Source organism: Lutra lutra, chromosome 6, assembly GCF_902655055.1.
Source record: "Lutra lutra chromosome 6, mLutLut1.2, whole genome shotgun sequence".
NCBI lineage: Eukaryota > Metazoa > Chordata > Mammalia > Carnivora > Mustelidae > Lutra > Lutra lutra.
In genome coordinates, this window is record NC_062283.1 from 126802124 (window position 1) to 126826890 (window position 24767).

The following is a 24767-nucleotide window of genomic DNA, read 5'->3' on the forward strand; positions in this document are numbered from 1 at the left end:
CAAATATTTGAAGTTCCTTGGCTATTCAGTTTATGTTAAACCCTTTTTCCCCAACACTAATGCATTTCTGTGCTGGTTTTTACACTTAATCATATGCCATACTGCAGTTTCAAAATGTTTAAAATATGCCTTCCATCTGCCCAACCTAATTTTATTTCCTTTGAGGGCAAAGACTGTGACCCAGTCCCTTAACCAGTGCTGAATACATTCAAGGGGAAATTGTTAAATTCATCTGGAAAGTTGTTTCCACTAACTGTATATCCAGCGCTCACCTGGGATGACTCACCCTCCATTTCACTCAATTCAATCAGTCGCACAAGTATACAGTAATAGTCATCATATTCTCAGTTTATGGTTTTAATGGTATTGCAACATTAGATTCACAACATATTTCCAAACACCAAGTATGCTTGAAATTGAACATTTTTTTAAAGATAATAAAACTTAATGACTACCCATGATCTATGATCTGACGATACATCTGTTCTTTTTCATCTTTAAATGGTAAAATACCCACCCTAGCTTATTGTGGCACAGTGGGAGAGAAGAAATATAGTCCTATTAATCACTCTTAACTATCAGCTTATTAAGTTATAGTTTCCCAACAGGCTTGTCTTACATGACTGTTAATAGGCTGCAGGTGTTTTTCTAAAAGAGTCTTTTTATAATGCAGTTATGTCATAAAGAGACAGCATGGAGTAAAAGGAAAACTGGTGGGCTAAGAATTAGAAAACCTACGTTTTAAATTCTAGTACTAAAGTAGCCCCGAAGCCTTAAGAAAGTCACCACCTCTCTGATCACCAGAATTTTCTCATCTGTAAAATGAGAGGACTTATTATAAATTAAATAAATGCATTTGTGCCATTTATACCAGATCAGTAGGCAGGTAACCATAACCCAGGACCAAAGAATTTCACAAAGGACATTCTAACAGAAATCTTTCTACTTTAAAATAGCTTAAGCTGAAGTGTAAAGTTGAGATTTGTCACTAGTTAACTTGGAATGTAAATTTTGTTAACTAACCACTATGGATGTGCACAGGAACAGAGGAGCATGTTTCATATGAGAAAAATAGTGACCACTGATACATGTTAATAGACCTAAATTGTGCTGAAAATAGCTAAAATTTTACTTTTAGTTAAAAACCCGCTCATAGAGGCAGCTGTTATACATACATTTTGCAACTAATGAAAGGGTTGCATTCCAAAAGCTTCTAAGTCCATTTTTGGAAAACTTTGTAAATGGAAGCTAGGTTTGTAGTTTAACCCATGGGAGTATAAATGTTGACATAGATGTACTACATAACATAATATTACATTCTCAAGTTCTGGGTCCCGAGAATGGGGGTTGTGTCATGCAGGTGAGTTTCTCCCCTGCTCTTAGAAAGAAGACTCAAGTAAACAATTATTTTTTAAAAGATTATTTATTGGGACGCCTGGGTGGCTCAGTGGGTTAAGCCTCTGCCTTCAGCTCAGGTCATGATCTCAGGGTCCTGGGATCGAGTCCCGCATCAGGCTCTCTGCTCACAGGGAGCCTGCTTCCCCCTCTCTCTCTGCCTGCCTCTCTGCCTACTTGTGATCTCTCTCTGTCAAATTAAAAAAAAAAAAAAAAGATTATTTATTAAAAATTTTTTAAAAATTATTTGACAGAGATCATAAGTAGGCAGAGAGGCAGGCAGAGAGAGAGAGGGGAGGAAGCAGGCTCCCTGCTAAGCAGAGAGCCCGATGTGGGGCTCGATCCCAGGATCCTGGGATCATGACCTGAGCAGAAGGCAGAGGCTTTAACCCACTGAGCCACCCAGGTGTCCCCAAGTAAACAATGATTAAAATTGATTTACCTTTGTCACACCCTTCTATCTCTCTTTCTAATCTTTTTTATGTTCAGATGGGCACACAGCTCTAATTGTGCTGCTGGAAAAATGCTATCTAGTCCTACCTACCATAAATTTCAACAGCCCTTCCTTGAACCTTCAAATAGTAATTCCACAACTGTGAAGCAATTGATGGACATTTCAACAAATAACCCAGAAAATGTTACCACCCTTAAACTGTAACTAGTGTTGAAAGAGACCATCTGGTATTTATAAAAGCAAAAATATTAGAAATCTATGTTAAAAACTTTAGAGACATGGTCAAATAGATTATGATACATTCATACAAAAGAATATTATGCCAAAGTTTAAAAAAATGTTTAAAAGTTAGTTGTAATGACATGGGAAATAAAATATAATGCTGAATAAATAAAAAAGATACTAAATGCTATGTTCTTTATGAACTCAATTATGGAAAACATGCATTAAGACCAGAAGCTAATAAAACTTTTGGGTAGTAGACTTGTAATTTACGGCTTTTTTCCAGTTAACACATGAATCCATGCTTTCCAGATTTTCCCCAATCAAATAAGCGCTATTTAAAAAAAAAAAAAAAAAAAAAAGAACACAAGGATGTCTCAGTTGGTTAAGCGTCTGCCTTTGGCTCAGGTCATGAGTCCCATGTCAGGCTCCTTACTCAGCAGGGAGTCTCCTTCTCCCTCCGCCTTTCACCCCCCTCTCTTTCTCTCATGCTCTCAAATAAACACAATCTTTTAAAAAAATTTTTTTAAAAAGGAAAATCAGAGAAAAAGTGTAAATTCAAATAAATATATAACTGGTAGAATTTTAAAGAGCTATAAATAGTGCTAATTATCAGGCAATGTGGAAATAGAGCTTCGTGGGAAAAAAAAGCGTTCCTTTAACTATGTTTGCAAAAGACTTTAGACTTAGTGTGTGTGTGTGTGTGATTTTTTTTTAAATTGAAGGTCCCTTATTGGTCCTGCTTCCATGAGTGGCTGCCACCCAGATAAAGGGGAGGGGAACCAAGTGGGCAGGAAGGGGTTATCTCCACAACATTCCATTTATACACAGAACTAAACAGACAAGCAGAGTCATTACTGAAGTTAGAAGTTACCAGCATGGGAAAAAGAACAGATAGGGAATTGGGGTGTCATAAAAAATATAGTACCACCCACCAAACTGGGGTGCCTGGATAGGAGTACTTGGTCTGCTTCAACCCAAGAGGAATCAGATCAAAAGTGGCTTGGGAAGGCTAGAACCATCAGGGATGGATGAAGGAGGAAGGTCCAGGGGGCAAGGAGGCTGATTGGCAACTAGGGTGAAGGGACTGCCCTCCCCTTGCTGGTATCCCTCCAGCCCTTTGGGTTTGGCAGGAAGGGGTTAGCCTGCAACCCTCATGGGCAGGTCTTAGGCTGCCGGATGCTCCAGGCAGGGGGCTGGAGGGGGTTCACAAAGGCTTGCCTTCCAGGAAAATAATGGCATTGCCCCCCAACTTCTCTGCCAGGGTACATCAGTCCATGACATCCTCATAGCAGTTTGCTTATAATTCACGCTTGATCTCTTGATTCATGATGGCATCCTTCGAGCTGGCATAGATCATTTTGCTCTTAGGGGTACAGACTTAGGTGCCCAGGAAATAAACATTAGGTCCTCCTTCTTGCTCTTCTTGTTCTCACAGGTTGTGTTATAGAGACATACCAGCCGTTCTTGTTTGGTAGCATCTTGACAAAGGTGGCAGAGGGGTGGTCTATAGTCTGGCCCACATGCCCTACCAAGATCTCCTTGCCCTCCTCCAGGTATTAAGATGTTCTTCTTGCCCTGGCTTAGGCAGAGGAGTACCACCTTCTTGCACTTCTCACCTCCTCTGGTGTTGAGGATATATGCACATACCCTCAAGTCACTGAACACCTCAATGATGCCATCAGAGACTACCATATCAGAGGCCATTTTCCGTAAGCAAAAGGGAGGTAACAAGGAGAGTCAGAAGAGAGGATGGCCACTGCCGCTGCTGCTGGGATCTGACTTAAAGAGACTTACTTTAAGTTAACCACATTATAAAATAGTAAGTTTTGTGGTTATGAAAATATTGCTTATTGCTACTGTTATGGCATTTTTATAGATCAAATAAAAACACATTATTAATGCTTACTTCCCTTGATTAAAGAGACCAGTGTTTCTTTTTACAAATATCACATAGAAAACAACTCAGGCTTGTGTTTTAGACAACTAGGAAAAAAAAATTATTTTAATGAGAAAGTTTTTATCCCATCTTATAATGCTTTCCCATATATAGCAGTAACCCATGGCCCAGAAATCATTCTTGTGTGAAACTGCCCCACATGTTATATTTATTTATACACTAATCACTCTTCTATATACCTTATTTCACTTAACATACTTTAGAGACATTTACGTATCAGTGTGTATAAATCCATTTTATTCTTTGCAAATACTATTTAATATTCTACTGATGGCTGTAATTTATTAGTAACCCCTTACTGATAGGCATTTAAATTATTTCCAGTTTCTCTCTATAACAAGGCTTCAGGGAACATTCTTGTACAAATATCTTTATGACATGAACAAGATTATCCATGAGATAAATTTTTTGAATTGTTGAGTCAAGGAGTATGTGTACATTTTAAAAAAATCTGACATTGCCAAATTGCCTTCCAAAGAATTTGTACCAATTTATATTCCAGGGGAACATTTCTGATCAACATAGATTCTTTAAAGCAAATTCCAATGCTGTCAATGGCCAAGAAGGTAACACAAATGAGGGAGGCAGGATGGGGTTAAAAGATGGTAGACTGAAGAGCATGAATATTCAGTCAATGGAAGAAGTGGGTTCTCTTTAATTGCGGCCAACTATGCCTTCTAGGAATCAATGCCCAATATTGTTAGTGTCCTGCACTCTCAAAAGCCTAAAATCTAGACTTCTGCATGAAACCTTCAGATTTTTTAAATGTTGACAACTCATTTTAGAATTTTAGAATTGGCATGACAAAGAAAACTGTGAGTAGAAATCATCTACTGGGCCTCCAAATTGTGACCTTCACTTTAAAGCTTTCATTACTGGCCCCATATCCAACCCACAAAGACAGTCATGCCTCTAGGCTGCATTTAGCATACTGTTTTAAAGCTGGGATTTCCTTACATTACATTTTAATTTCTGGACAGACTAGAAGATTTTTATGAACTATGTTATCACTATTCCCTCAAACTATGTGAACAGTTTAATCTACTCTTGCTGAGATGTTTTTATTAATCCGTTTCCTTCACTATGGTCCTTTGCCCTATATTTTTATTCCTTTAGAGTGCTGGTTCCTCTGTTTTCTCCGTTACATGGAATCACTATGTGTTTTAAGGTCAGAGTCATTTTCCTATGAGAGTAATCTTTTACCCAAAGGGGATAAAAATCTCTAGTCATTTTTCTATGCTACTTTGCATTCAACATATCCATGTACTTACAGAAGAAATTGTGGGAATAAGGTATATTAAAAAGACTTGCTGCCTCTCACTTAAATAGTATTTTTAATCCATATAAAATACTTCATATTAACTACATTCTTATGGTTAAGAGATAAAGACAACATAAAAAAATAAACCCTGAAGTTGTTAAATCTGTACAAAAAATACTCAAATTCAGGGGTAAAATACCATGAAATTTTTAATATTTTATTATCTCTCCTACATAAATACTTGCAAAAGGACTAATCTGACAAAGCCCAATGCACTGAATGACTATATAAAGAAATAAATGTTTGTTAAACATTAAAATCATAAGCAATGTAATATTAAGGAGGTCAATTGCCTTTTTGAAAACTCAGAAGGCAACAACCTCATACAAATGAATTTTGAAAATCAAATTTTAAAAATTTTTAGCTTCTTTATTGTAAATATGCATTAAGTCTTAATTTTAAAGCTGTCTTTTTAAAGAATTCCTAGTTTTAATATTAATTTGCTCAGAAATTCTTTTTGTATGTAATATATAAATATAAATAATAAATATACATATTCTATATATGTAAATATATAATATATAAATATATATATATATATACCTGCAAAAACAAAAGAAGATCAAAAGACATATATTAAAGAAGCTTTATAATGTAACAAAGTTTTCAATATATATTGAAAATATGACCATCTACTCATAGGAAAAAAATCTGCATGAATCATTTTACCAACATTGATGCCACCAGATAGTATCCTTTTAGTTTCCAAAGGCAAAGTTCTAGACATTACAAGTTCCTCTGCTAGCACTTCTAAATATGTGAGTGTTCCTACTTCCCCTTAAAAGGTATGCTGTAACAACTGAGGTGGATCCTTTCAAAAGAAAACTGGATTAAATCACTCTGAAATTTAAAAACCCAAAGCTCTGTGTTAGGCACGTCATTTATCTCAACATTTTAATCATGAAAAAAAAACAAGAATAAAAACTTACATATTTAAATTGTACTGTGCACATTGGACTACTTCTTCAAATATGTTATCAGAACTCACAGATAAAACAAAAGCAATAAAAAGAATGTGTTAAAATATTATATTTAATTTTACCTAAAATATAAATTAAAATAGGACATAAGACTTTGAGACCACAGTATATATATGGGAAACTGATCACTGAAAGATACAAATAATTCATACAATATAAGCTTTAATATATAAATTAAATGTCATTTCATCAGCTGTTAGTCACATCACTCTAAATTTTACACTATATATTAAAATATTAAAAAGCTAAAAAACATCATTGCAATATAGATTCAATATGGGAAAATACATATTTGTGGCTTTATATACAACCTAAATTAATTCACTCTATACAACAGTTTTCCAAAATATAAACAGCACTTTACATGCAACAGAACATACCAGGTTGGGTGTCCTAATACAATTTTATAGGAAAATAAAGAGAAAACACCCTTTCAACAAGACAGTTAAATGGTAGAGGTGGAATGTAGAATAAGGTTTCGCCTTAACACAATCTTCAATTAGAGTAAAAGAAATATGAAAAAGGACAATTTCTACTACTTTCAATTAGCATTTTTTAAATTGAAGACTACTGTGATTTTATATTTTCTAATTGTATCACAAACAGCAAACATAAAAGGGAAGCGGGAAGGGAGGGTAGAAAGCGTGATCCTTTATGAATTTTAAACATCAGCCCTGCCTGTGGGCTGCATTTAGGCTCCTTTTCTGTTGACAGTTTCCTAAATTATTTCTGCCACTCTGAATGGTGCATCAGTAATCAGATGAATTTTCCAGACTTCTTTACGCCATTGTGTAACCATAGCTGCCACAATGTAATGCCACAAGAAGTCTGTCCTTGAGTATTTCTTTACTTGGGTATTCAGGTAACTTGAGCATGTTGATGCTAAAAAAGAAAAATATACCATCATTAAACAGGAAATCTATGAAATTTCTGATTGTTTTGTCTAGCAGTGAAAACACTACTCAAAATTAACATAAAATCACCCTCTCAAATTTACATTCAAATTGGAAAACCCTGAAGTAGTATTTAAAAAGAAAAAAAAAAAAAAAAAAAAACTGCTGCATTGCAGTTTCCTTTAGTATGCAAATGTAGTGGAAGAAAATAAGTTCCTTTCAGCCTAAAATAAATAAGCAATAAGGGAATTTAGTTTGAAGTGATGGTGTAACTCAGTGATACTTATGACAGTGTAACTTCAGTGATACTTGAACTACATTTAATTAAATTATAGGTAGGTAGTTTCCTCAAATATTTTCCCTACCAAAAAAAGGGAAAGGCGAGGGATTATGCTGTTACTTATTTATCAGTGATTCCAAAATGCTGAAAACAGATTACTGTTGAGGTTTTCCTCTCAATGCAGCAGTACAGTAGTCAGACCTTTAATTATTCAAAATTAATCAAGACAATTCACAATGCATTTAAATAAACATTTTAACATACCATGTGCTTGAAGTTGGTAGGAGATTTGGAGTATATGGCACAGCAGCAATTGTAAAGTTTTGCAATCCACTTCCACCCATGATATTAGCAAATCCACCATGTGGGACCCTGGAACTGAAAGTTCATATCTTAATAAGTTGTAATCAGGAAACGAAAATCTTTGTGATAGATACATTTCAAATTATAAGTTATAGAGTTAGAATATATTCAACTCTAGGGCACTGACAAGGTAACATTTTTGGTTCTGAAAAACTCCAGCTCATTATTAAAAGATGCTTTGTGGCCAGTTAGCAAGCTTCCATGGAGAACCTCTGTCCACATTTCTGTAAGCCATACCATGCTTTCAATTGGCCACTGCACATACCTCTATTATTACACATAGCATACTGCATGTACAATTATTTTCTCATATGTGTCTCCCCCTACTCAACTGGGACTAATTTGAGGACTTAAATGTGTCACATTTGTATTTATACCCTTGGGGTTAGCAAAATGACTGGCATCTAACAGACATTCATTAGATACTTGCCAAATACACGGATGTTTGCTTGATTAATTCAAGCAACAGAGAGGCTCTTAGATGTAATCCAAACAATTTCCCTATGTGTGAACAATATCTAGGATCTGATGGGGTTCAGGGCAGGCCATCCCCAAATATGCCACTTAGGCATACTGATTATTTCAAATTAAAGTTACTTAAAAACAACCAGTGCAAAAAGGACACTTAACCTTTCCTCTGCCTGGCTGAAAGCAGGAAATAAATCTCCCATATGAAAGGTGCTCTCCCTGTACCAGAAGGTAAAGAAACATCCTATGACCAGAGATAGGAAATTCAGGGCTGAGAAGGCTATAGAAACAAACCTCATTACTTCTTCACCAATTTACTACTCCAAGCACTAACTGCTTTGTCTTTTCAATCCCTCAAAAATATATTGTTTCTTTGTCTAAAAGGTGTAAATCCTGCTTGCTTACTTTGGTCACTTCTCTGAGATTCGTATTTCTATGAGCTCTAAAACATATGAATTAAATTCGTTTTCTTCCTGTTAATCTGTCCATGTCAATTTACTTCTTAGACCAAGCAGAATAACTTTAAAAGGTAAAGAAAAATTTTTCCTCCCCAACAGGTCAAAGGATTTTTGTTTTGTTTTTCACTGTGGGAAAACTAGAATATTCTTTACATTTCTGTTCCAAAGAGTCACAATATCAGATGTATTTCTTTTTTAATGTCACCTAACATAAACATAAAAAGACCACATTCAAATTTGAAAACCCTAACAAAATGCATACAGTACTAGAAAATTTAATCTTGGGTACATGGCTACAGAGAATACAATCACAACTTCCTAAATTCTATTGTTCACATTTGAAAGACATTATTTCAAATTAGCTTTTGTATGTATCATGATTAAACAAAGTAATCCTGTAGAACATTTTGTTTTTATTTTTTTTTTAAGATTTTGTTTATTTGTCAGAGAGAGAGAGAAAAGAGAGAGAGCATAAGCAGGGGGAGCAGCAGGCAGAGTAAGCAGAGGGAGATGCAGTCTCCCCACCAAGCAAGGAGCCCAATGAGGGACTCCATCCCAAGACTCTGGGATCATGACCTGAGCCAAAGATAGACGCTTAACCGAATAAGCCACCCAGGCATCCCAACATTTTGTTTTATATTGAGATGCTATTGTACCTTCTAGATAAGTAAGAATGATAACAAAACAAAACAAAAAAAATTAATGTATAGGTACTAAAGGTATACTCAAACGCAGAAGTCTGACCACTATTAGAAATGTTTTCTAACATGGGATTCTTAGTACAAAGCATAATTCAGTTCATTAAAAAAAAAAGTTAAACTTTAGCCAAAACCATCTTGAAAAAGAAGAATAAAGTTGGAGGTTTCACAGTTTCTGATTTCAAAACTTAAATTACAAAGCTATGGTTATCAGAAAAATGTAGCAATAGCATAAAGCATAAAGACAGACATATAGAAATAGAATAGATTATCCCAAATAAACTCTTGCATATATGGCCAAATCATTTCAACCAGAATCCTAACACTCAATGGGGAAAGGACAATCTTTTTAACAATTGTATTGGAAAAACTGGATATCCACACTACCAAAAAATGGAATTGAATTCTCACCTAATACCATAAACAAAAATTAACTCAAAATAAATCAAAGATCAAAGCATGAACTATAACCACAAAATTCTTAGAAGAAAATAGAGGGGAAGAGCTTCATGACACTGAATTTGGCAATGATTTCTTAGATATGACACCAAAAGTATAGGCAATAAAAGAAAAATAGATAAATTGAACTTCATCGAAATTAAAAACTTATCCGCCACAGGACACCATCAACAGAGTGAAAAGGCAGTCCATAGAATGGGAGAAAATTATTTTCAAGTCATAAATCTGATAAGGAATTGATATCCAGAAAATAAACAGAACTCCTACAACTCAACAACAACAATAAAAACCCAATTTAAAAATAGGGAAAGGGGGGCACCTGGGTGGCTCAGTGGGTTAAAGCCTCTGCCTTTGGCTCAGGTCATGATTCCAGGGTCCTGGAATCGAGCCCCGCATCGGGCTTTCTGCTCAGCAGGGAGCCTGCTTCCCCTCCTTCTCTCTCTGCCTGCCTCTCTGCCTGCCAAATAAATAAAAATCTTTAAAATAAAAAAATAAAATAAAATAAAATAAAAATAGGGAAAGGACCCAAATAGACATCTCTCCAAAGAAGATTCACAAATGGCTTATAAGCATATGAAAAGATGTTCAATCAGGCACCTGGGTGGCTCAGGTGGTTAAGCTACTGCCTTCTGCTCAAGTCATGATCCCGGAGTTCCAGGATGAGTCCCAAGCTGGGCTCCCAGTCTGTTTCTCCCTCTGACCTTCTCCCCTCTCATGCTCTCTCTCTCTCAAATAAATAAATAAAATCTTAAAAAAAAAAAAAAAAAAGGAAAGAAAAGGAAAGATGCTCAATCAACATCACTAGTATTGGGGAACTATAAATCAAAACCACAATCAGATATCACTTCATACACATCATGATGACCTGGATGAACTTTTTATTTTTTTTTTAATTTTTGTAAAGATTAATTTATTTATATATTTTAGAGAGAGTGTGTGTGCAGGGAGAGACAAAAGGAGAGAGAGAGAGAGAATCTCAAGCAGACTCCCTGCTGAGCACGGAGTCTGACATGGGGTTCGATCTCACAAATCTATGATCATGACCTGAGCCAAAATCAAGAGCTGGATGCTTAACCGAATAGATTGAGCCACCGAGGGATCCCCCAGGATGATCATTTTAAAGAAAAAACACAAAAATTAAAAAAAAAAAGAAAAGAAGTATTGGAAAGGATATGCAGAAATTGGAACACTTCTGCATTGCTGGTGGGAATGTAAAATTTCTATCAGCTGTGGAAAACAGTATGGCTGTTTCTCAAAAAACAAACATAGAATTACAGTATATAGCCCATAGAATTGAAAACAGAGACTGAAAGAGATTATCTGTACACCCATGTTCATAGCAGTGTTACTCATATAAGCCAAAAAAAGGTGGAAGCAACTCAAGTGATCACCCATGGATGAAAGAATAAGCAAAAGGTGGTATATACCTGTAGTGGATTCTTATTTAGCCTTAAAAAGGAAGGAAATTCTGACATATGCTACAATGTAGATGAACCTTGAGGACACTATGCTGAGTAAAATAAACTAGTCACAAAATGACAAATGATACACGGTTCCACTTATATGAAGTACCCAGAGTAGTGAAATTCAGAGAGAGAGATAACAGAATGGTGGTTCCAAAGGGCTAGAGGGAGGGAGTATGAAGAGTTAGTGTTTAACTGGTACAGTTTTAGCTGCAGAAGATAGAAGAGTTTGGGAGCTGGATGGTGGTGATGGTTGTACAACGATGTGAATGTGCTTAATGTCACAGAACTGTGACTTAAAAATGGTTAAAGTGTTAAATGTTATTGTACTTTCTGCCACATACACTACAAAAACTGTGGAAAAATGCACCAGAATTTTGTTTAAAATCATAAATGGTATGTATACATCCATCGGGGGAAAAAAATCCAATCCAAAATCCAATATAAATAAAACTCTAAAAAAGAGCAGTTGTCTTTTATAGCTGGGAACTTGTTTGGTTGCTATTAAATGCTTTACTGATGAAATGCCTGAGCTTATCTTAGAAATCCAAATGAATATTGAAAGTCTTGTTAATAAACACTAGAAGAAATAGCAATAGAATAGCTAAAGAAGACCTGGACAAGTGTGTAAACGGAAATAAAATTCTACATTAGTCTACGCCTATTAAAAGGACAACCAAAAAATGAAAAGGGGTAAAAAGCCAAGCTGTTCTCAATTTCCTATAGAGGTAGAATTTTAAAGTACACCACTTTATCAGAATAAGATAAGAAAATGAGACTTGACAAATTAATATACAGTATTTCAACATCAGAATGATCAATCTAATGTTTTTCATTTAACTAAATTTTGAAAAATATGCTTAAAAATCAGAAGATTTTCCAATTTAAAGATCTTAAACTAAAATTATACTATAAACTGCTATTCATAAACAATTTCTGAAATTTTATTCCTCTTCTTCTAAACTACAACCAAATATGACTGGGCCCCATAATTGAATAATCAGTGAATATTATCCTAAGATCATGGCTCATCAAGCTTAAGCATGTATGAGAAAAATAAATGAAATGGTCTTTGGCTGAATATTATGACACTTGGATCACACAATGTAAAATTACAGAAAATAAAAATGACACACTTCTATTTTATACACAAAGAAATCATCAAGTCTGAATCCCATTATTCTTGAGTAAGTCATTTAATTAAGACAGTCTTATAGACCACCAAAATAATGTTACATCATAAAAATATTCAAAAATTACTTTTTGCATTGGTTCTTGGTTCTAATAATTAGAACACATTTGACTTTTCAGGAAGGTTGCACTAAACTAAACTATGGACACAGAGAAAGATACTTTAATATCTAATATAAACAGATCATCAGAATTTTCCAGAAAGTGCTACTGAATAAAAAAATACATGCTAAGTTTAGAATGGTAAACGCTCTATACCTACACTTAAGTCTAATTAAATAAAAGTTAAGGTTTAAAAAAACTGAAAAATTACTCAGTCTGAATTCAAAACAAGGACTCTGTAGACTAAATGTTGAAAGGTGACTTCTTCAGCATGATGGTGAAGCTTAGCTCTGTGTTGTTCCCCTCAGCTTCCTTGGCTTCTATTTTTTACTCACATCCCTCACCTCAGTTTAAATGGACTCAAAAGCTATACTTCATGACCAGTTAAATAATAAACAGTGCAATTCTTTTCAGTACTGCTAACTATGCCTATACGTTTGACCTGGGAGAGGCACTCTGTATTATTAATACAAGAGTTTTTCATTCTACAAGAGCAGCAACTTAACAGACATTTTTAGTCCCAGAGAACTTGAGTATCTGCGCTTTAAAGACTCATACCAACCAAATCATGGTGGTGCAGACATAATAATCCATTAAATGGTGTTTAGATATAAATCATTTAGAAAACAGTAAGAGCTCTACGTCAATACATAAACTAAAATAAAATCCAGATGGCTTAAAAATTGGAAAGTAAAAATAGGAACTATAAAAAGTTACAGAAAAAAATGCAGATAAACATATATATAAAATCTTGGGAGTAGGGAAGGAGTTATAAAAACAACAAAGAAAAGTACAATGATCAACTTACAAAATTAATACTTCTATTTTATAAATTTTATAAAATTTATAATTTAAATTACATGGGAATCTCTATATTTAATTTAATAAAGTTAAAAGGCAAACGATAACCTGGGGAAAGTTATTTGTAAGGTTAATGTCCCACATAAAGAACATGTAGAACTGAATTTTTTAAAATGATGATGGGGCAACTGCGTGGCTCAGTCGGTTAAGCATTTGATTCTTGATTTCAGCTCAGGTCATGATTGCAAAGTGATGAGATCAAACCCTGTGTCTGGCTCTGTGCTCAGCGGGGAGTCTGCTTGGGATTCTCTCCTTCTCCCTTTCCTTCTCCACACCCCAATACTCCCCACCAAGCTCTCTTTCTCTCAAATAAATAAATCTTTTAAAAAAAAATGACAATAGAATGCATAATAATTAAGACAGTCAATTCACATAAGAATTATATAAATAAAAAATTATATAAAAATAGAAATGAGGGTGCCTGGGTGGCTCAGTCGGTTTAGCATCTAACTTTGGCTCACCTCATGATCCTAAGGTCCTGAGACTGAATCCACATCGGGCTCCCTGCTGAGCAGGGAGTCGGCTTCTCCCTCTGCCCCTCCCCCCTGCTTATGGTCTCACTCTCTCTCATGCTCTCCCTCAAATAAATAAAATCTTAAAAAAAAAAAAAATTACATCCTGTACTGATAGAACAAAAGGAATAGGTCCTCTCATTCCCTGTTGATAGGAATACTGGTAACTTTCTGAAGGGTAAAAGAACCTGATACATACTGTATCAGGTTATAAAAATTTATATACTTTCATATCCAAAAATTTCTAAGAATTTTTTCTATATAAATAATCAAACTGGCCCACAAGTGTATAAATGTAAGAATTCCTTATTTGTTCAGCATTACTATAAACAGGAAAATTTAGCAATGAAGGACAATACCAATTAAGGTCCATAAACTGAAGAATAGGTAGCCATGAACAAATTAGATCTATAAATGGAAAAAATTTTAATAATATATTGCTAAATTCAGAAGTTATAAAAGAGGAACGATGTTTTTTTTTGTTTTTTTGTTTTTGTTTTTTTTAAAGATTTTATTTATTTATTTGAGAGAGAGAGACAGTGAGAGAGAGCATGAGCGAGGAGAAGGTCAGAGGGAGAAGCAGACTCCCCATGGAGCTGGGAGCCCGATGCGGGACTCGATCCCAGGACTCCGGGATCATGACCTGAGCCGAAGGCAGTCGTCCAACCAACTGAGCCACCCAGGCGTCCCAGGAACGATGTTTTTAAAAAGTAAAAATTTATGGGACACCTGGCTGGCTTAGTTGGGAGAAGCACGAGACTTTTACTGGGGTTGTAAGTTTGATCCCCAGGTTGGTTGTAGAGGTTAGTTAAATAAAACTTAACAAAAAAAAAGAAAAGTAAAAATTTATGTATGTGGGAAATTTTCTGGAATCTCAGACACTAAGATTAGAAGTAATTCTTTTTATTGAAATTGTCTAATCCTCCCACCTAGAATATATAATTTTTAATTCTTTTCATTAAATTACTCAAATCTCTGGGTACTTCTTGGCATTAAGAAGCCAAAAAACTACAACAGAACACTAAAACAAGGTTTTCTTTCATATCTTTAGTCTATAATCTGTGAATATTCATGTTCTCTCTTTTTTAAAGATTTTATTAAGTAATCTCTATACCCAACATGGGGCTCAAACTTAAAACCCCAAGATCAAGAGTCTCATGCTTTCCCAACTAAGCTAGTCAGGTACCCTGAATGAATATTCATGTTTTATTTATTGTTTAAAATTAGATTACAGTGTGACCCCCCCCCCCAACTATTTTTCTAATTATATAGTTAAAGGACTTAGAAAATAAAGCAAAATATTAAAGTATTATCTCAGCATAGTGGAATTACCTAATGGATTTTCATTGTCTTCTATCTATATTCTTCATTTTCCAAATTTTTTTTCTTTCTTTTTTTTTTTTAACATTTTATTTATTTATTTGACAGACGGAGATCACAAGTAGGTAGTGAAGCAGGCAGAGAGAGAGGAGGAAGCAGGCTCCCTGCTAAGCAGAGAGCCCGATGCGGGGCTCAATCCTAGGACACTGGGATCATGACCTGAGCTGAAGGCAGAGGTTTTAACCCACTGAGCACCCAGGCGCCCCTCCAAATTTTCTATAATGGTTACAGATTACTAGAAATAAGGAAATACTGGACTTTAAAGAACATATATATTTTATAGAGATATACACCCACAATTATGTTTGGGTTTTTTTGTTGTTTTTTTTTAAAGATTTATTTATTTGACAGAGAGAGAGATCACAAGTAGGCAGAGTGGCAGGCAGAGAGAGAGGGAGAAGCAGGCTCCCTGCTGAGCAGAGAGCCCGATGCGGGGCTTGATCCCAGGACCCTGGGACCATGACCTGAGCCGAAGGCAGAGGCTTAACCCACTGAGCCACCCAGGTGCCCCCACAATTATGTTTTTAAGATAGAAAAAAATAGAGAATTAAATACACCAAATTGTTTACAGTAGTTATTGCTGGCAGGGAATGGTGTTCATTATTTGTTCTAATTTTATGTGTGCTCCAACTTTCCTAGAAGAACCATGTACATTTATGATGGATCAAATGAACTATATTTCCATAAAGTGGAGGGCACAAATAAAATTCTAAGAAGCCAAGAATGAAAATCAGATTTTTTTAAACATCTCTCATTAATGTAACTTAAAGGAGGTTAAAATCATCTAGTTTTCCAGTATCTATATTAAATCAGTCCAAAAGTAGACTTTTCAAAGATATTTGTGCTATCACAAATTATTTTTTAGGCCATGAATCTTGAGACTAAAATCTGTTTAAGAGTGATGCTTGGGTGGCTTAGTTGTTAAGCTTCTGACTCTTTGTTTCTGCTCAGGTCATGATCTCAGTCAGGGTTGTGGGATCAAGTCCCATGTCAGGCTCTGCACTCAACACAGAGTATGCTTGGGATTCTTTTCCTCTCCTTCTGCCCCTCCCCACCTTGTGGAATAAAATCTTTAAAAAAATTGGCAAGAACTGGAGAAAAACTGTTGAGTATGGATATCATATGTGTCGTGTGTATGTGTGTGTATGTTGTCCAACAACCGACAAATATTAAGAATTTGGCACTACCACGGACTTACCAACAGAATGAAAAGATTACCAAATTATAAAATACAGTATATATGCTGATTGTCCTGACTGGAACAGTTTATTTTTTTATACACTGTATACATTAAATAAACATTTACTGAGCACTACCATATTTTATCCTTAACAGCTAAATAAATCTTTGTTTAATACCTAAAAAAATGGAAAGGGAAGTAGAAACTGACAATTTAAAGGAATAATGCATTTTGGTTGGTTAGGCCACCAAAACTGCAACACATTAAATTCTTTCCAGATTAGCATAAAAACACTTCTTACCTGCCAGTAACAAACTGCAAGAGAAGAACTCTCTCCTCTGGAGTAATGTCTTCCACAACTTCCCAGAACCACTAACAACAATAAAAAAACTTAACTCACATTTTAGAGTAATTGAAGAATTCTTAATACCCGAGAAATATGTAATATTCATAAAGCATATTTCATTCTATAAAACTCATTTATCAAAAATGCTTTCATACAAAGCTTTCATATGCAATATTCCCAAGAGAAGAGTTTAGGGAAAATTTTTACTTTGTTAATTAATGTAGGTTTTCATCCAATAGTGCTGAAAAGCTTATAAAATTAAATGGCAAACTTAACTTCATTCTGAGCTCTAGAGAGATTTTACCTGAATAACTGGATCCTCTCTTTCATAGCCACTTGTGTATTCTGTATTTCTTATCCAATCACTCACATCAATTTCTGGCATGCCAGAAAGCAGTAGCTCCTTTGGGAAGAAGAAAAGTATTTCATTAATCTTCATTGGGAAAAAAAGTTATTACATTTAAATAGTAAATTTGCCTTAATTAGAAACTAATCCCATGTAAAACTGATTTATTTTTTTGACAGTTTCTGCATGTCATCAATAACAAGTACTACATGGGAGAGAACTCTTCATACTGATAATCTCAAATATTGCTGAGATGTGGAAATATCTCCATATTCATACTTCATTAAAACATAAGAGACAAATACATAAACACATACACACAAGTTTACATCTGCAACATTTTTTTGAATGTTATTATTTTGGGTTTATGTTTATGTTAATGTATGAACTTGTTAAATTCTAAATTATATGCTCAACATGAATATGACAACAAAGACCTGAATAAGTCCTGGGTTAAACAAAAGAAAAAATCATCAAGAAACTCTAGTCACTAGGAAAAAGGAGTAATATAATAAAAAGAGGTAATATAACAAAAATAGTCACTATTTTTAAAAAAAATAGAGTTCTATTCAGGCCTTGGAAGAACTCTATTTTGGAATGTTTTGGATCCTCTAAAGCCAACATTTCCCAGTGTGAGAAAAAAAATACAATTTCCTAATGATTTTTGGTAGTCACCTTTTCTATGTGAAGGTCATCAAACAAAATAGTAATCAAATAAATATGAAATTAAGAATGTAAAAAATAGCATTATGTTTTCCAAGAGAAAACTGAACATGGAAAGAGCTTGTCCAGATGGCTCAATGAGCCCGTATGTCACAACTGGATGTGTTTATACAGTCAGATAAGGTAACCAAATACTGACAAGCCAGATCAGCAGAGTTTGTTGTCACAGACATAGATACAGTGTGGTTCAAAATCATGTCTCCTATAACAACTGACTAGAACCGAAGTGTGCTCAAAAGAAAATTAATGAAGACTAATAAGAGGTGGGATCTGACAACTCTTGGGGTTTCTTTTTTTTTTTTTTTTTAAAGATTTTATTTATTTATTTGACAGAGAGAGATCACAAGTAAGCAGAGAGGCAGGCAGAGAGAGAGTAGGAAGCAGGCTCCCTGCTGAGCAGAAAGCCCGATGTGGGGCTCGAACCCAGGACCTGGGATCATGACCTGAGCCGAAGGCAGCGGCTTAACCCACTGAGCCACCCAGGCGCCCCAACTCTTGGGGTTTCTAAGATCTACTCAGAGTCTAAAAGTTTCTCCCCTTTCCAACCTATCTGAGGCTGGATTTTCTTCATTTAGTTCAAGCAAACAACATATTACAACTGATTATATACAGAAGCAGATATGAGGACCTAATTGTCTTCTATTAGCTAGATATTTAAAAAACCTACAAAAATGTAAAACATGCCACTCTTCTCACTTTAAGCTATTTTTAGCTTAATTCTGAAAAATACAATTTCAATTTTTAAACGTTATTTATATTAATATATAATGGATTATTTTTACATTAAGAAAATATTTTATATCTTTTAACTTCAAATACAGTAAACATCAATTAATAAAACCAACATAAACAAAAACTTTTGTTGTAAGCGTGTCCTAAAACCAAAAACTGCTGGTCTAGGGTGTATTTTAGTCTTCCTTTCCACAGTATTATAAAATACTTTTACTAGATGGATATTCTGATTAGTCTCCATTTTAACAATCCAGATATATTCCCCACCGTTCTTTGCACTCTTCTGGGCCCCAGGAGACCAATTCTTGCAGACTGGCTCTCTTGCCTATCAGCTTTAGGCTGGGCTCCATCACTGGGAAACAGGCAGGATTCTGGAGGTGAGGATATTTTCTGCTCCCACTTTGCTTCAGCACAACTTTGTAGGAGCCATGTATCCTCAACTATAGCTACTATCAGTCTGCCTCTCATTGGTACTTCAGGCTCTCCCAGGGTCCTCATAATAGCCCCCCACTCTCACCCACAATCTCCCTTTCTGTGGTCTCAGTTACCGTAGTCAACTGTGGTCCAGAAGCAGGTAATCTGCTTTCTGACATACTGTCAGAAAGTCAATAGCAGCCTAATGCTAAGTCACGATACCTACGTCATTCCCCTCACTTCATCTCATCACAGACATTTTATCTGACATCATCAAAAGAACAAGGGCGATTACCATGCAATAAGATATTTTCAGAGACCACTTCATATAATTTTTATTAGAGTATATTGTTATAATTATTATTGTTATAAATATTAATTATTAGTAGTAGTTGTTAATCTCTTACTGTATCTAAATTTTAAATTAAACTTTACCCTAGGTATGTATATTTAAAAGAAAACATAAATATACAAGATTCAGTACTATCCATGGTTTCAGGCATCTACTGCGGGTGTTGGAACAGATTCCCTCTTCATAAGGGGGGACTACTGTAATTCCTCCACCTGTTTCTTCAATTCTAGGAATGATAAAGCTTTCCACTGTTGCTAGTCTCTGGATGCCTCACCATACTCTTGTTATTCTTTTTTTTAATTTTTTAAACATATAATGTATTATTTGTTTCAGGGGTTACAGGTCTGATTCATCAGTCTTACACGATTCACAGCACTCACCATAGTACATCCCCTCCCCAATGTCCATCATCCAGCCATCCCATCCCTCCACCTACCCTCCTCCCCTCCAGCAACCCTCAGTTTGTTTCCTGAGATTAAGAGTCTCTTACGGTTTGTCTCCCTCATTTCATTTTTCCCTCCCTTCCCCTATGATCCTGTCTTTTCAAATTGCTTGTATCAGTGAGATCATATGATAATTGTCTTTCTCTGATTGACTTATTTCACCTAGAATAATACCCTCTAGGTCCATCCACCTCCTTGCAAATGGCAAGATTTCGTTTTTTGTTATTCTTACCACTGCCACACCTCTGTAATAGCTCCTTCGTTAAAGTTTCCATCTGAGCCATCTGGGGAAATTGGCAAGACACTGATACAGATCTGCCAAAAGTGAGTAGGGACGAATTTTATACACTTCTTACAAGCCATGAGAGTTTAATCCTCTTCCCTTCTAAAGATAAGCTTTTAATAATATTAAGTATGCTTCCATTATTAATAATTATAAGTAAAAATGACTGGACTATATTCTCTCAAGAAATTTAAAGCATTTCATGAATATATTATTACAACTTTTGTGAAGAGGAAGATCTTTATTATCCCATGTAACACCTAGGCAAAAAAAAAAAAAAATTACACTGAGTAAAAACAATTTGATGAAATGGGAATTCCACAATAAAAAGAATATACAGCAGGAAGATTTCAAGTCCCAATCAATAATTTATTGTTTAAAAACATGACAAAATAAATGAATTTAGTCTGCTGGAAATGGGTATAATATATATATCCCACACAAATGGCCAGCAATTGAGCCATGCAAATATTCATAGCCATTAGCTTATCTAGTATTCATATGGTTCAATGTGTTAATTCCAGATGCACATCTAGCTTAGATTTCTGTGCCAACTTTTAAAAAAAAAGTCTCCTATCCCAGTGTAGCATACTCCTTTTCCTATGAAAGACAAAGTCATTCTAAAACCAAGTCCCATTTATAACTTATGCCTCTGAGAGACAGTCTGGCAATACTGATGAAGACAGACCAGGTCTAGAGCACAGAACATGGGTTCCCAGTCTGGCTCTAACACATACTCTATGAACAGGAGGAAATTCTGTACCTTCTTTGGATTAGTTTTCCTCCTCTGTAAAATGGGAATAATAATACTTACATCAGAGGTCTATTGTAAAAATTTAAAAGTTAATAAATATAAAGTGCCTGGCAAATACCACATTTTTAATAATAATTTTCATCACTGCATATATCAGGATCATGCTGACAACACTGCTCTTTCCAAATAATCCCTCTGTCTCAATCAGCTCAACATAGTAAAGCCAGAGTCTAAGACAGATGAGGAATCCTGACCTAACTTCCAATACAAACCACAACTGAAAATTTAACAGCAGCAGACCAAAATATGAAAGATAAAGGAATAAAGAAAGCTTTTAGAAGAAAACATGGGGAAACACTTTCATGACCTTGGAATAAGAAACAGGTTCTTAAAGGAGACAAAAAAGATCCATTCATTAAAAAAAGGAAAAAAACAGTGATAAAGTGAACTGTTTTAAAACTAAATACTTTTATTCACTTAAACATACCAGAATAGAAAATATTCACAATATAGATAACACTCCTATGAAGAATCCTATAAATCAGTAACAAAAAAACAAACAAAACAAAACAGAAAACACAATAGAAAAATGGACAAATTACTTGAGTAAACACTTTATTTTTTTTAAAGATTTTATTTATTTGACAGAGAGAGAGAAAGAAAGCAAAAGCAAGGGGAGCAGCAGGCAGAGGGAAAGGGAAAATCAGGCTTGCCGCTGAGCAGGGAGCCCAATGCAGGACTTGATCCCAGGACCCTGAGATCATGACCTGAGCTGAAGGCAGATGCTTAACCCACTGAGCCACCTGGCGCCAGAGTGTAAGTGGCCAATGAACATATAAACACACTCAACCTCATTAGTCATTAGGTAAATGAAACACCACTACTGATCCACAAAAATGGTAAAAATGAAAAAGAAAACATCAAGTGCTAGTAAAGACATGGGATACCCAGAACTCTCATACCTATTGGTGGGAATACAAACTGACACACCACTTGAACTATTTGCAAATTATCTACTACAATAGAATAAATGCACACCCTATGTCCCAGCAATTACATTTTAAGATGCACACATATACCTTCCTAAAGACATGTATTAGAATGTTTGTAACAGCACTACTTCAAATAACCCAAAACTGAAAAGTATCTACCAAATGTTCATCAAGCATAGACCTCTCTCTCTCTACACACACACACACACACACACACACACACTGATACAATGAAATGCTATAATGCAATAAAAAGGAACAAATTACAACTTCGCAACAATATGTATAATTCTCACAAAAAGCTGAGCTAAAGAAGGCAGATATATTTAGGTGACTTCTCCATTTACATTAAGTTCAAAAAATGAGAAACCTAATCTATGCTATTTTTAGAAGTCAAAAGGGGAAGACTGGGTGGCTCAGTCCATTAACCACCGGACTGCTGATTTTGGATCAGGTCAAGATCTCTGGGTCATGAGATGGAGCCCCACATTGGGCTCTGTGCTCAGCAGGGAGTCTGCTGGAGATTCTCTCTCTCCCCCTGCCTCTGCCCCTCCCCATTCTCAGGTTCTCTCTAAAAAATAAATAAATAAAATCTTAAAAAATATAAGACTGATGAATCACTGAGCTCTACCTCTGAAACTAATAACATATGATATGTTAATTTACTGAATTTAAATAAATGTAAAAACAAGAATAATAATAATGTTAATGGGGAAAAAAGGTCAGAAGAAGTTCCCCATGAAGAGATAGTGACTGGAATAGAACAGGAGTGGACATGAGGGGTGCCAGGATTTCTCTGTTTCTTGATCCAGGTGCTGGTTTTATGCGTGTATTCAGTTTGTAAAAATTCATCAAATTGTACATTATGATGCATATACTTTTCTCAACATACACTATAAACCAATAAATCTCAAAACTGAGCAATATCAGTAAATCAGGAGGCAAAGTTTTTGTCAATTATTTACATTGTTGCTATTTGTTTTTTTTTTTTTACACAGAGGTCCAGAAGATAATGTGGAAGTCTCTGCTTTGAACTCAGAAAGCCAATTTAATGTATGTACGGTACAGAAAAAAGTCAGATTTCAATCATGTTTAATAATAGTTCATAAGTACTCCTCCATTTTTAAATGCTAAAAATAACTTACTGCCATGTAAAAACTAGATGAGTCCATACTAAACAAAACCATTAATCTTAAACCTAAAAATGTGAGCAAAAAAAAAACCCCCTCAAAACTGACATTTAATAAAACTAAGTCACAATGGACTTCAAAATTAACTTGCAAATTTTATTCACTATTATACTAAGATATACTATGAATGATAAACCAAAAAATACTGGCATATATGTAAAATTAAAAGGTATAAATCAGTGTACTTACTCATAAAGTAAAGTGAAAAGCATTGGGTAAAACTAATTTTATGGGAAAGAATAAAAACCAAAGGATACTTTTCCATTCATCTAAAATTTACTATTCCAAATTACATTTTTTTAAATAAAAAATTAGCTATACTCTATACTCTATTCAAAACACTATGGCAGCGCCTGGGTGGCTCAGTCAGTTAAGCGTCTGCCTTTGGCTCAGGTCATGATCCCAGGGTTCTGGGATCAAGCCCTGCAATGGGCTCCTGGCTCAGTGGGGAGTCTGCTTCTCCCTCTCCCTCTGCCTCTGCTCATGTGCTCTCTCACCCACTCTTTCTGAAATAAAATCTTAAAAAAAAAGAAAATACTATGTTTAATTACGGCGTTAGACAACTCCCCAAGAGTTTGAAAATAATTTATTACCAATCATAAGAGAGAAAAAGGATAAGAGGGAAAATGCAAACATAAAGCATATAAAATTAGAAATCCTGTTAGGTCATAGTAAAAGGCAAGGAAATTAAAAAAGCACAACAAACATTAGAAACTAGAAGCCAACAAAGTAAGGACTCCACACAGATTTAAAATGGAAAATTTAGAATTATATGTGGTAAAATAAGAAATTAGAGAAAATTAAACAAATACAGTAAGAAAAACCTTCTAATTCTTCTTTTCGGAATGACAAGAAATTAGTATCATTATCTTGTACCTCATATGGTCAAACCAAAAATTTATAGAAATACAGTTGATTCTTGCTTGAACGATGCAGGTGTTACGGACTCTGACCCCATGCAGTCAAAATCCACATGTAACATTTGAATTCCCCCAAAACTTAACTACTAATAGCTTACTGCTGGCCAGAGGCCTTATGATAACATAAACAGTAAACATATTTTGTATGTTACATGAATTACACATATCCTATTCTTAGATCAAGGCAAACTAGGAGAAAAAATATTATTAAGAAAATCAGAAGGAAGAGGCGTCTAGGGTGGCTCAGTTGGCTGAGTGTCTGGCTCTTGGTTTGGGCTTAGGTCATGATCTGAGGATTGTGAGACTGAACCCCACATTGGGCTCCATGCTCAGTATGAAATCTGCTTAAGACTTTTTCTCCTCTTTTCTCCCTCCCCCTCTGCTCCTTCCCCAACTCACACACGCTCTCTCTTGCTCTCAAAATAATAAATCTTAAAAAAAAGAAAGTAAGAAAATTTACAGTGTTATACTGGAAAACATCCACTTTTAAGTTTGAACTCACAACAGTTCAAACATGTGTTGTTCAGGGCTTAAGGGTTAACTATAATATGAATATTGCTTTTGAGAAGACTGGCCTTCAACATCTCCCATATAAAATACTTTGAAAATGTACTCCATTTTTGTTTTCATTT

The 24767-nt window shown here is 35.0% G+C and overlaps 1 protein-coding gene and 1 pseudogene across 7 annotated transcripts in view; both read right to left on the bottom strand.

Moving 5' to 3' along the window:
• Positions 1 to 2788: 2788 nt before the first annotated feature.
• On the bottom strand, positions 2789 to 5764 carry LOC125103312 (cofilin-1-like; annotated as a pseudogene).
• A 468-nt stretch (positions 5765 to 6232) lies between these two features.
• The window catches only part of HACE1 (HECT domain and ankyrin repeat containing E3 ubiquitin protein ligase 1), a 119972-nt gene continuing 101437 nt past the window's right edge, over positions 6233 to 24767 (bottom strand). For all 7 annotated transcript variants that reach the window (XM_047733419.1, XM_047733418.1, XM_047733420.1 and 4 more), the window contains 4 exons: positions 17291 to 17389; positions 16942 to 17012; positions 7770 to 7883; positions 6233 to 7214 (listed from right to left, as the gene is read on the bottom strand). In XM_047733419.1, coding sequence (XP_047589375.1) covers positions 7112 to 7214; positions 7770 to 7883; positions 16942 to 17012; positions 17291 to 17389 — 387 coding nt within the window. In that variant the 3' untranslated portion in view covers positions 6233 to 7111. The remainder of the gene's footprint in view (positions 7215 to 7769; positions 7884 to 16941; positions 17013 to 17290; positions 17390 to 24767) is intronic.